The sequence below is a fragment of the Rhea americana genome, unplaced genomic scaffold (assembly GCF_003343005.1).
Source record: "Rhea americana isolate MKP2758 unplaced genomic scaffold, rheAme1 scaffold_8, whole genome shotgun sequence".
In the NCBI taxonomy this organism is placed as follows: domain Eukaryota; kingdom Metazoa; phylum Chordata; class Aves; order Rheiformes; family Rheidae; genus Rhea; species Rhea americana.
Window position 1 is genome coordinate 954,510 of NW_028186978.1, and position 13,945 is coordinate 968,454.

The 13,945-nt window shown below is 36.5% G+C and overlaps 1 protein-coding gene across 1 annotated transcript; it reads left to right on the forward strand.

Moving 5' to 3' along the window:
- Positions 1-1,879: 1,879 nt before the first annotated feature.
- PDCL2 (phosducin like 2) lies at positions 1,880-9,713 on the forward strand. Its single transcript, XM_085322824.1, has 6 exons — positions 1,880-1,891; positions 2,369-2,489; positions 3,975-4,065; positions 6,682-6,825; positions 8,241-8,449; positions 9,550-9,713. Exons 1-6 carry the CDS (start codon positions 1,880-1,882, stop codon positions 9,711-9,713), a joined length of 741 nt encoding a protein of 246 aa, XP_085178950.1.
- Positions 9,714-13,945: the final 4,232 nt, after the last annotated feature.

The window sequence follows — 13,945 nt, forward strand, 5'->3', positions numbered from 1 at the left end:
TATTGGAAACGCGTAGTCTTTCATTACCTGGACAGGGGTAAGCTCCGTGCCACATTCCGTACGCCGCGCGCCGCGACCGTTAGCGCGGCGAGGGGCGGGGCCGCCCGCGCGCCCCACCCCAACGGCCGCCCCGCCCGCCCGCCGCGGCAGGCCTCCGTGAGGGGAGMGGGTGGCTGCGGCGCAGCCATGCAGGTGGGGGCCGCGAGGCGGGGAGAAGAGCCGAGGTGGTCGGGAGGGCTTCGCTCGGAGCGGCCAAGCCTGCCGCAGCGCCCTGGGGGGTGAAGAGGGACCCCGCGAAGCCTTCCCAGCCCTGCGGGGTGTCCGGTGAAGTGAYGGCTCAGGGGAGCAGTTCACGTGGGGTTTCTCCTGAAAATACACCACAGAAGCTGCGAGAAAAACTTTTTTTGAACTTTTTTTTTTCAGTAGTTCACTTAATGATTRATACCCTTTAAGAATAATAAAACCTACACTTTAGTAGCCGGATGATCATAGATGCAGGATACTGTAAAGCATCGTGTCACTCAGCCAAAGAGGAAATATTAACACTTAAATTTAGCTTAGAAGTGTTGTTTACACCCCAGAATTGATGTTACCCAACCTAAGGGTCCCCAAACTTAGTATGTGTGAGTATCGCACCTGGCAAAGCTAGTGGTAACTAGTATTATCTTGGGCAGCGGGAAGAAGTATTGTGAGGAATTTTCTTTCTTGGGATTGTGAGCTACTAGTTGAGTAACACTGCCTCAGTAGTCCAGCTTTCTCACTACTGAAACCAATTTACACCAGGTCAATATTGCTGTTGGTTGGCTTCTTTGCCACTAATGGTCAAATTCCTGCTGAAGTTTTTGACACGCAATTTATTACTTCTGTGCATATGCTGCAAATTTATACTGATATGTTAACACTTGAGTTCTTAAACATTGATTTAACTCAATTTGTTAAAAATTGCTAAAGTTTGGCAGCTTCTGATCTTCYCTTCCCTGACGCTGGAGTTCAGCTTCATCTCAGAGACCTGTTTCTGTTATGATTTCTGTGATGTTAAATGTAGTATTCTTGATCCAATTCTTCCTGCTTTTACCAGCTATAAAAGCACCTAGAAAAGGTCCAATGTACAACCAGTTAATCGATTCACAAATGTGTTGAGAGTTACAAACATTAAATAGAAATAGTATAAAGTACACTGCTTAAGTAAAATACTATAGTGAGATTTTTATTTAGGACATACATTTACAGAAAAACACAAAGTGTTTGAATGTTTCCAGGCAAATACTCACTAGAATTTGTTGTCTAGTTTAAAGTTACCTACATTCAGCCTCTGTTTCAGTAGTCCTTGTCTGTTTGATTTTGGAATGTATTTTTCCAGTTATTATGAGTTTTATGTCTCATAATCCTTCATAATCCTTCTCCTAAAAAGAAAAATTTGCATTTAGTGAAGCAGAACCTAACCCTGACATAAGTCAGGAAATCATATGTGCAAGAGCATTTGTATGGAGGCTGACGTGCATGTGTGCGGCTCTTGTTTCTTYAGTGGTTCCCTTGGAGTAGTCATCTTAGTTCAGTGAGTTTTTTGGCATCCTGACTGTGCTGAGGTAAAAATTCTTCTTCACTGAACAATTTAAAACTTGTAATAAGACAAACAATAAGAATTCCCTATATAAGTAAATGCTGGAAATTAACTATAGCAATCTTCATTTAGATTTTTCCTGCTCCAGACCCATTAATGACCATCTATTTTAGGATTATATGTGGAGCTTCTCTTTTATTTTTTCCAAAGGATTATACTTTTCAATCAAAGAAAGAAATACATAACTTATTCTTAAACCTTTGTTTACCTTTTCCTTTGTGCATATATACATGCAGAAGTCCTATAGTGTAAATAGACATGGTATATCAGGTAACTTATGTTGACACATTAATATTAATCATCCATTTAAAATAAAAAGGGATTTCTTTTCTGAAGGCATGCTTTTACATGTTTATTCAATGTTAATACAAAAGTCATGCCTGTATAAAACTGTATTTCTTTAAGTATKTATATGTGAGTGATGTTTTGGGTTTCTGAAGAAGATTTCTATGTATCTTTTAGAGAAAATTTTAACAGATATTTTGGAGACTGATAAGTTTATCTATACTTAAATTTTGAAGGTTTTTTTCCTCTCATTTTCTTGTTGTTGTCTGTCCAGAATTGAAAAATTCCAAATGAAAATTCATGATTTGAGAATGGTCCATGAAGATATTGCACTCTAAGTAATAGTTTGTTGTTGTTATAGGCTTACCGTATGCCAAAGTGAAAAAGAGCTGATTTTGGTTTAAAAAGGAAGCATGAGTGACTAATTTCTTGATTTATTTTTGTTTCATAATATGAAAACAGGATCCAAATGAAGATACTGAATGGAATGACGTATTAAGAGATTTTGGAATTCTTCCTCCAAAAGAAAAACCRAAAGATGAAATTGAAGAAATGGTTTTACGTTTGCAGAAAGAAGCAGAGGGCAAGTAAAATTAAAATATGTATACCATTAATATAACAACATGTGAAAAGCTGAGGTATTTGCAGTAATGCTTTTTTGAGCCATAAGTATTGTACAATAATTATATTCTTATAATTCTTATTATTTTTACTCAGTTGATTTTTTTAAAAAGGATACTCAGTTAAACATACAGTAACATTACTGTCAAACATTATGGCATCTGTTATGTACAGATAACTCATTTGCATCATTTTAATAAAGGGGCTAGGCAGTATAAGCAAGGTTCACATTCAAACAAATTGGTAGTAATCCACTCCTGTAATTTGGTAAGAACCTGTGGATTTCATTAAAACTGCTTTCCTTGTTTTCAGCAGCAAAATATTTTTCTTCCTGTAGCTGTTTTCCATTACTCCAAACTCCCCATATGATTAATATTTTCAATTTCTGTGAAAAGTTTTGCTATTTATGAGCCAACTTGACAGATAGTCCTTTACATCTGTCATCACAGTGTTGTACATCAAGTATCTTTGCTGTCCAAAATCAGGTATTGGCATGCAAGCATCCATGTCCTGTCCACAGTGGGCATGAAGAAAAATGTATTCCCTTTTTCTTTGCAGATACCTGTGTGTATTAGAAAATTGTTACTGTTACTGTGTCTTCCCATAGTTTCTCTCTGAAGAATAGAAAAGCATGAAARTGTAGTTACAACCATAGTAGGGATTGGGAATTACACCTCTGTGTAAAACTGTGCCGGCTTCATTCCTTCAGGCAAGCAGCTTTGCATAGGGCCACTTAGGCTCTTGCTTAAATGTGTTGTAGTAATTCTCACTTTCTGACAACTTCTAGACTTCCAGTTGAGAGGCAAGTTACAGTTGGTTCAGCAGTTTTCAGCTCTGGGTGTTTCTTTGACAATCATCTGCTGTGTTCCTTTGACAATTTACAACAGGGAAAACACACAGCCTTTGTGACTTCAGCAGTAGCTTCTACCAAATTTTTGAGGGTACTGTTCATCAGAAAGGTGTTTATCTAAAGATGTATTAGAAGGTAATATCCAAAAATAAAAAAGTGGCAGAATGACATACCACTGCATACTACACTATTTAAATCACTGTTCGATGTGATTCAACAGTGAACAACTTCAGTTCTTTTGGATTTATTTTTAAGCATTTTTTTCTAGATCTGTAATCATTCCTTTGCAGACTTTTACAATCCATTTTAGACACTCACCAATTGGTCTGGGCAGAAGTAGAAYCCAGTACAGGATGTAGTTAGATCCAAGGACATAGAACATGCAAGTACCTAAGCAAGTAAATATCAGTTATGGTTAAATAATTACATTTTTTCTTTCTTGCCCAAAAGTATACCGAAGTTGACTAATCTCTGAAATTACATATACGTTTCTTTCTTTTATTAATTCCATGTCTGTGTAATAATTTTCATACAGATATTTAAAGTATTTGCAGATATTTTAGTGACAAATTATGACTTTTTGTTTGTTTGTTCTAGTGAAACCTTATGAAAGAATGAATCTTAAAGAATTAAAGGAAGCTGAAGATGACTTTGATGAGGCTGATATGAAAGCTGTTGAAATGTACAGGTATAGTAAAACATTTCTAGGCAGAGTAACAATGCATGTGTCACTATTTTACATATCCACAGAATCACAGAATGATTGAGGTTGGAAAGGACTTCTGGAGATGATCTAGTCCAGCTCCCCTGCTCACCTGGAGTAYGTTGCCCAAGACYGTGTCCAGATGACTTTTGAATATATTCAAGGGTGGAGACTCCACAACCTCTCTGGGCAACCTGTTCCAGTGCTCAGTCATCCTCACAGTGAAGAAGTTTTTCCTTATGTTCAGACAGAACTTCCTCTGTTTCAGTTTGTGCTCATTGCTTCTCGTCCTATTGCTGGGCACCACTGAAAAGAGTCTGGCCCCATCCTCTYTGCGCTCTCCTTTCAGATACTTATACACGTTGTTAAGATCCCCCGTCTTCTCTGCTGTAGGCTGAACAGTCCCAGCTCTCTCTGCCTTTCAACGTATTAGAGAGCAGTACCTTAATCATCTTAGTAGCCCCTCATTAGACCCATTCTTGGTCCTAAAAAATAAACTAAGAATGTTTTGAAATTAGTAATGTATACGGAGTGATATAGCTGCCTTGTTTCACCGTTGCTCCTACTAAAGCTACTGTCCTACTTCCTCCTGATTGCCAATTGCAAAGAGAGGGAATTTACACTGTAATTTGCTTTGACATTTTGTTAAAAATGTGATTCCCTTTTAAAAATATTTAATTTAGATGCAAAGCTACATATTTAAAAGAAGAGACCACCATTATGCATCGCTCAACTCGGATGAAGATACACAGTAACACTGCATGTAGAAAAGTGTTGTGTGTTTGAAGTGTGGTATACCCATCTTAGTTTCACCATTTAATTTACACAAGCAGAGTTTATCCTCTGACTAATTCAGATCTGTTCTTCACTCTACTGCTCTAAAGATGCCATTTTAGTTAGTCATTAGTAATTAGAGCAATGCTGATGAACACTCAGAGAAAAAAGTCATGTAACCCATTTTTTGTCTTTTCTTCTGGATATCAGTGTCTGTAGATTTCAGATCAGGAAGAAATGGAGCTGGTTGTAGGTATTCTTTCTCTTATCATCTTTTTTTCTATCAAGTTAGCATAAGAGCATGAGGAGAAACAAGATGCACGTATGGCCCCATTTTTTCAAAGGATACTGAGTTTGGGCACGTGGGGTACATGCTACTTACAAGGGGACTTTAATTCAGGTTGACATGCTACTAAGGCAAAAACTGTATTTCAGTGCTGGAATAAAACTTACGTATTTTAACTGTTAATTGAATCAATAATCTAAAAATTATATTATGTGCAAAATACATCTCTGTCTTTTAGGTAGCATTGATTTCTGTTAGATTACACTTTCCAAATGTATTACTGAAATAAAAATGCACTGTGGAGTGTTTTTATAAATTACAGTTTCACTGCTTCACACACTGCAGTTTCTGTGCTGGAATGTGAATAGTTGATAACCTTGTGCATTTAAAAAATTTATTTATTGTTAGCTGTGAACCCCCAATATACAACRTCTGTGTGTTATCTAATGTTCATTTCAGTAACTTTCCTGTTCCTTAGTTCAGGAAAATACTCTTTTGAAGTTTATGTACTATGGAGTGTACTTAGGCATAACTATAGAACAAGCCAGGTCCTCATCCAACTATTTAATATATACCAATCTTTTTTACTTATAATACTATGCAGAGTCAGTATGTTTTATGACTTCAGGCTCAGAAAAACTTGGCAGCTTATGTGGAAGCTTAGTAATTCTAGTTATATTGGCATTCACCTGTATATTCTTTTCCAGATATTTTTGAAGCACATCATTAAATTCTGCAGAGCTTGGTACTGTCACTAAGAAAAATGAGATAGGCAGTTTAYACAGAATAAAATAAAAATGATCAAAACATTTCTGCTGTCCAGACTATCCATACTCCATGCTTTTGCATTGTTAAAATGACTAAAATAATTCTAGTGATAGCTCTGTGTATTATAAAAAGATAATCATGTTTTCACCATGCGAAAGTTGTGAACCTAAATTATAATGCATTCTTGCTAAAGTATAATAATGTTGCACATATATTATTAAAACCTTTCTTTAAGAAGAAAACCACTTCTACAGGAAAATCAATAGCTGGTTTTAGTTTAGCAAATCGTAAGGCATTTTTCATTGTCTATGCTGTCAATATTTTTAGAGTTGAAGACTGCCATCTACTGTCTTAATATTCCAATTTTCATGAGTTATTTCAGATTACATTGTATAATATTAGGACACAGAGTACTRGTCATTCTTGCTCAAACGAATCTCATTTTCAAAATTATAAAAACAATCTGCACCTTCTTTAATTTTTCTTGCTGTGTCTCCACTACCAAAATACTTGTGTAACATTTGTTACTTCAATTTCCCAAATCTGACATTAATGTTTGCACATAAAAGAAGAAAATACATTTTATTGMCATCTTATTGAATAAAGATTAGCAGAGAAGCCCTTCTAGCTCAGAAATATTCCACTGATACTTAAAGACCTTGGGCTCTAGGRTATTATTCAAAGTAATTTGTTTAAAGGAATTGAGAGAAATGCACTAGGTATTATTATAAAATGCATTTAAAATTTTCCAGAGACATTTTTTTTTCAATTAGGCAGCAACGCTTGCAAGAATGGAAGTGTCTTCAACAGAGACAAAAGTATGGGGAGCTAAGAGAAATTTGTGGAGAGCAGTATGTAAAGGAAGTTACAAATGCTCCAGAAGATGTTTGGGTTATAATTCATCTTTATCGATCAAGGTAACTACTTCTCTGTTTAAGATGTTGAATACTTCAATAGAAAGAACTCAGATAGTAAGAAAAAAGCAATACCAAGAAAAAATAAATATAATAAACAGACTGTATTGAAATAGCCATTATTGGGAGCCAATGGAACCCTGGAAAATGATTCCAGGGTAGAGTCTCCTTGATTTGTTAATTCACCTCACTTTGCATCATTTGAACTAAAGATTTCTACARTGTATGCTTATCACCATATACTAAATCTCAGAGAGATTTCTGAATTTCACTGAGAAACTACTGTCCACTTCCTGTGCTAAAGGAAGTTCCTTTGCAGACTTCAGCACGTTAGCAACTCTACTGTTTTTCAAGAATTGAGAATTAGCATGGAATGTTTAAGGACATGGTTTTTAGATTCAGACCAGCTTTCTTTTTTCCTTCTTTTTAAGCCTGTTGGGAGGAAATTTTGTTTCTTTGTTTTTAATTGCCTAGAATGGAGCACTATTTCCAGGAACAAGGAATAGGYCAATAAAATGAAATTGTTCAAATTACAAGAATGTAACTTAAACCTCTGAAGAAACAAGAAAGGAAGTTTTTCTTCCTTTTCATTTTTTGTTTACTGGGGAACCAACTCTATACTTCATCAACAAGTCYGTGAGGAAATTCATAATTCCTTAGCAATGAGTACAGAATCTCCCAAGCCTCTTGTGGCTACCGAGGAACAGATCTCTTTATTCCAAAGCTACAACCCTACCTATCTTTGGCCACGAGGTGGTACTGCTGGAGCTCTCTGAGGGTCCATATGGTAATTCAGSCTCTTGAACATGTAAAGATCCTAATTTTAAAAGGCTAAAGGGGGACCTGACAAAAAACCTTGCTTTTTAAAATGAGGCTAATGTGGTAATTGCATGGTAAATACCAGCTAAGAAAGTAATGAGGCCTGTGGTGGTATTAAGACTACACAAAGATTTCTTTGAGGTTATTCAGATGGTACTGAAAGACTGGAGAARTAATTAAATGATGAACTAGAAGGTAATTTGGATAACTTACAGTGAAATTTATATTATAAATTTAAAATTTCCTTTAAATTTCCTTTAARCTCTGGACAAATGAACAAAATGAGTTTTAAAATCTTAGCAGAGAACAAAATTGAAGCACAATACTTCAAGCTTCTGGTAGCTTTAATGACATRTATTTCAAACACTGTGCCTAATATATATGTATTCTAAGTGTTTACTTGGACAGCTCTTTAAACCAAATTGTTCTTGGAAAAGACTAAATGAAACCTATTCTGTAAACCCTATCACAAATTAAAGCAGAARGACATTAACCATATGTAAAATTACATTTATGCTTCAAAAGCTTTGCTTTTAATAGACACTGGTTGTTTTATGAATTGTTACACTGGAAGTGTCATCAAACTCACTCTTTTCTAGCATCCCAATGTGTTTACTAGTTAACCAACACCTGGGCCTGCTTGCCAGAAAGTTTCCAGAAGCCAAGTTTGTCAAAGCCATTGTGAACAGCTGCATTCAAAATTACCATGACAGATGTTTACCCACAATATTTGTGTATAAAAGTGGTCAAATAAAAGGCAGGTACATTGGAGTAGCTGAATGTGGGGGCATAAATCTTAAAGTAGAAGGTAAGAGATTTTTTTTTAATTCTCTTTATAGAAAATCTTAAGCTTGTTAATAATTATCAAATTTTAAGATCACTGCTCAAAGATGGAGAAGATTTTTAAGCATTTTTGTAGGAAAAAAATGCACAAGAAGCAATGAATAATTTATGTGATTCTCTCTTAAGAATATTTAGTAAGCATAGTATTTTGCAGTTGCAGTTAAATAGTATACTAAGGTAAATTTGGATTGTTGCAAGAATGCTCTGTATATTTTTGGTGAGATGGAGAATTTGCTCTCTAGTAAATGATCCTTTTTTTTAAGTGAAAATGTTTAACCCAATTAATAAGTCAATAGGGTTTTCCTACTGTATTCCCAATTTGTCTTGTGGTATTTGACTTTACAAGGGGCAACTCTCTGTTCACTGAACATTACTTCAACATCTGCCAGTATGYCCAAAAATAAAAAGCACTTGGTAATTTAATAATTTTATTCAGTGTTTTAGGGGACACCAATTTGCCTTGTTACTGATTTCATTGGATGGTTTTGCTCCCAATTCTGTTATTCCTGGCTACCTTCAATTCAGGCTAGATATTGCATCAGTTAAATATTTGACTTGTGTTTGGAAGCTTTTCTTGAAAAACATGAAGAGCGAATTTCTAGTATTGTAAATCAACCAAAATTATTTACTACAAGACTATACAGTGTATTTCCAGGAAAAACTGGAGGACAAAATTGGAATCTTGTGTTTGGGGGGGGGGGAAATCCAGATGCTTTTCAAATAGATAACCTCTATTTCTGCACCTGCCTGATAACTGGGAGACTCAGGTTAATTTCACTGTGCTAGAACATCTTCCTGTGTATTGGAAGGTCTCCAGACTGAGGGGAGGAAGAATTTGGATTATCAGCACTACCCACTGCACTGCTGCSTAAGCAAAAGCGAGCAGTTTTGCTGTCAGGTAGCCTTCTATCCCTATTGTGATTATATCCAGTTGTAATTAACACAGTATGAAAATGTAATTAGCAACTGTGTAAAATTTTTATATATTTTGTATGCTCTATGAGTACATGTATTTTGTAATCATTTATTGCAATTATCAGMATAAATTTTCATTTGTTGTTACAGAGCTCGAATGGAAGTTAGCAGAAGTTGGAGCAATAAAAACGGACTTAGAAGAAAACCCCAAAAAGGATATTATGGATATGATGACATTTTCAGTGCAAAATATTTCTGCTCACAAAGACACTAATACGAAAAGCAGTGATGTGATGAAACCAAACATTACTTAAGCAGAAATTTTTAATGCAGATAATTTGTTTTGGCTTAAATTAGCTCAAACTAACATAGCTTCTTACTCCTTTTGTAAACCTGAAATAATACCAGGAGTCCTTATTTCACTTGTGTTTTTTGTTGTGACTTTTGGAAAAAAAAATGTAGTAAATAAACCCCAAATATAGCTTTGGTTAGATAGAGAGGCTCCTATTGATACTGGGAACCWGGATTCTCCATTTCATACAAACCCTGCTTGAAGGGAATAGGAAAGGGAGGATATTAGCTGGTGTGCTGTAATCCCTGTCTTTTTTCCTCCTTTTCTCCAGCATTCCTGCAAGTTTGAGTTCTTAAATTAACTCTCTTAGCAAAATGATTGACTCCAGTGGAACTCTGCTCTGCTAACTACTTTCTCAGTTCCTCCCACTGAAAAGCTGGCCCAAGGAGAATGCTGTGTATAGTGATACAAAAGCAGGAGTTGGCCCTAAATCCATTAACTATTTTTTTTTTTAGTTTGATAGTTATGCAATAATCTCCCATGTCAAGGGACATTTTTTGTCAAAATTGTCAAGGACAATTTTCCCACTATTTTCTAATAGGGACAGTTGGGTTGGTTGTTCTTTCCTAACAAAAACAAGCATCTAGTTAGCAAAATAGATTACAGTACAAGTGTGGATAAGCAAAATGAAACTGAGTGAATGAAGAGAGCAAGCTCCTTATTCACCAGTTTTATTTATTATGAGGAGTAAATCAAATTGTATGCTTTTAATGTTGTTTTCCAGTGGCTCAACTGAAAATACCCAACTATCTCAATGCGCTAATGAAGTTTTAATTATATGGAGTTGAAATGGTTTATGGCATCAGGATGAAGAAACAAAAATGAAACAARAACAGTTCACTTAATACTTTGCACATACATACCTAAGAACAAGAAATTTAGTGTTAGCCAAAATTTTTGTCAGCCAGTAAAATATAGTTAAACTAATAATAAATATCCAGAAATAGCTATGACTACAAAAAACATTTATTTTACAGATTTAAGGAGATAACTACTAGATGCGTTTCAGTGTTAACAGTGTTATCTGCCACTTGGAACTAGAAAGCTAACATATAAGAGTTTTAAATGTAACTGGGATTGCTGGGGGTGTATGATCACCATATGCTTTGCAAATTGTTGCAGACAAACTTTGAGGATTGAAGTATGGTTTCACAAGGTGAAGTGCTCAGAAGAAATACTTTTCATGAGGCTATGTTCTAAATCAGTTGGGAAGCCATTCCAGCTGGGGGAAAAAAAAATCCAACCCCTCCAAACCCACTTCTTTTTACTGAGTTGTGTTTTTAAGTTGGATTGGTTTCCTGATCACGTTCACTGTGGTCAYACAAGTATGCTGTACCAAGTACTTACACAGCATATTCTCTGATGTGGCAAWAATGAAGTTAGCCTGATCATCAAAGACTTTAGATATAGTTCCACCATCCCTTCAGTTTAGTATTAGTGTTATCTCCTATGAAAGAGAGCTTACTCTCACCGGCTCACTTCTACCTCCATCCTACTGTGACTACAGTGAGTTACAYGGGCACAAGTGCAGTACACAGTTGCACAGGTGCTAGTGCTGTCACATTGGAAAGGACAGGAATGTGTGATTAGATGTGACAGGAAAGAGCCAAACCTTCCCTTTGGTGGCCCTTATATCCAGGTGAAGTGACCACACAGTTATGATTATAGCCCATCATCAGATGTGACAAAATCTAATACAGCAAAATCTATGGAAAATCCAGGGCAAAAGTAGCTGTTTTTGTTTTTTAGTCAAGCACATCATTTTAAGGAAAGCATATTCAGAAAAGGAACTAGGAGGACCTGCTAGTAAACACTGTTTAACAGCAGTAGGTAGACTGTGGTAGGCTTTAAAACCAGCACTTAAGAAAAATCAGCAGTCTTTACAATAAAGAGATGTGAAATTTAATTTCAAAATCTGATTCTTCAGACAGATCCTCTTAAAATGCCAGTGAGGATCAAAACAGAACTTTCAGAATGGATGATTGTTTTACAGCTCTGAAGTATTATGTGCAAGATGTTGATGATTGCTTTGCAGTGAACATGGCTGTGGTTATGGAACTGCACTGGAAATTCCTGCATTTCTGGCCAAATCTAGTCCCAGTATTCAATGATTCACAAAAGACTTGCTGCTTATAATTTGGCAATGTCTGGAACCTTTGTGGGTGAAAGAAAACTATCATTACACACTAGAGCAAACTCACATTGACAATAGAAGTCAGAAACATAAAATTTCCAGGTGGAAAATAGTTTTGCAAAACCACTACTCCATTTCTCAGCTGATCCTCCAGGAACCCTTATAATAATTTCAAAAAAGAAGAATCTTTAGGGGGAAAAAAACAACAAAAAAAATCCACATTATTTTCGTTAGGCCATAGCCTTGGCAGAAAATGAAAATGCATACAATCTGTGCAGCTATGCTGCCTGTGTTTTTAATCACATCAAATCCCCTGATTTAAGGTGCGAGAGCTTCAAAGAGTAATTTGTTACTGCAAAATTCCTACTGGTACGTGTTCTTCTATACATGCAGAGTGTGAATTGATATACCAGAGTATCTCTACTTTTTCCTGAAGAATTTAACTAGTTACCGAAGAGCTTGTTGCATATATATACATACACACACACACATATATATATAAAAAAAACACTTACATAACATAAACAGCTTGATGCTACTTTTAGCCTCTTGGTTTCTTGGCCATATTCTGGTTTTGGTAATTAGACATTTTTGCTGAAATTGYTCCTGCGATTTCTCCTGGATTTTCCATTCCCATTGCGTACTATTATCTTTCTCTGCATTTCATCACAGGAATGTTATCCTTTGCATGAGTAATGAAATACTTGATTTTGTTTATATCACTTTTTCCTTCTTGAAAGCCAGAGAGTATTATGAATCAGTAAAAACCAAAAATTGAACGTTTTTACTAACACTTTAAAAAAGTCTTCCTGTGGAAAAACTGAGGTTATGTTTAGCTCTTTGGCAGCACTACTACTTAAGAGGTTCCCGCCCTGCCACTACCTTTGCCTAAGTCGTATGGTCACATGGTGGATCAGACAGGAAAACTGGTCTACCTGAAAAATAATTCAGAAAGGAAAATCCATGAGATTTCTGCAGCCAAATCAAGTTCCTTACTTCATTCCAGGCACAAACACCTTTTTTGGAGGGACACAGGGGAAGAAGGCTGATTACACTTCTTCAGATACACATATGTAATTATATTTTTTGATACATTACTGTTTAAGAGACCAACTGAAAAATAAACACCCTTATAACTGAGGAAGAACTGGAATATTTACATACTATTACTACTGAAAAATGTTTTATTTTACAGAAAATGGTTTCCTGACATGTTCTGCTGAATGTAGAACACGTTTATGCTAGCAGAATCACTGCACATTTAAGCATCTTCCAGTCCTGCAGTAGGCAGTATGACTGGCATCTGTTACAGTTATGCATAAAGAYTGTACAGTATCTGCTAAACATCTGGCTGATTAACTGTGGAAAATGATCCAGCTAATAAATGTAACTTAGTCTGCAAAGTACAGGCATATCTTAACAGTTTTTATAAGCTTTCAAAATGCCTATATGCACACACACAACAGTGCAAGTTTTACTGTCGGAGACAGTCCTGCAAGCTCGTATAGTGTTATCTTCCTGTGCTGAAATAATATATTTTCAGAACAAAGCTACTCTTCATCGCAGTGTACAGTCTAACAAAAATGCTTCAGCTGCACACAGGGCACTCGAGTTCRCAGTTGTGCTTCTATATTGCAGCACTACCTAGTCTGTAAGGACTGGAAAAAGAGGAGTAATACATAAATTGCTGCTTTGCAATCAGAAAGTGGAAAACTTAGTTGCTTCGAGTCTTCCACCAGCGTGGTGGTCCAGACAGCTGTCACACACGAGCAGCAAATACTTGTACTTGAAAAGGTTACATATTTCCACTGTGAAAGGTTACATGATTTTAACAGGTGCTGTCTAAGCTGAGACCTTTAAACTCGGCTAGGGCGGTTTCTAACCTCCAGCGTTAACCAGGACTATTTTGTAAAGCCAGTACCAGGAGTACGATACGCACACGCCGAGCACGCGCCCCGAGTCCCCCGCTTCACGCACCCCGGTGCGATCAGCCGCCCGCCCGCCGCGGCCGCTCCGCCCCCCTCTCCGCGCCCGCGGGGCTCGCACGTTCGGCAGTTGCC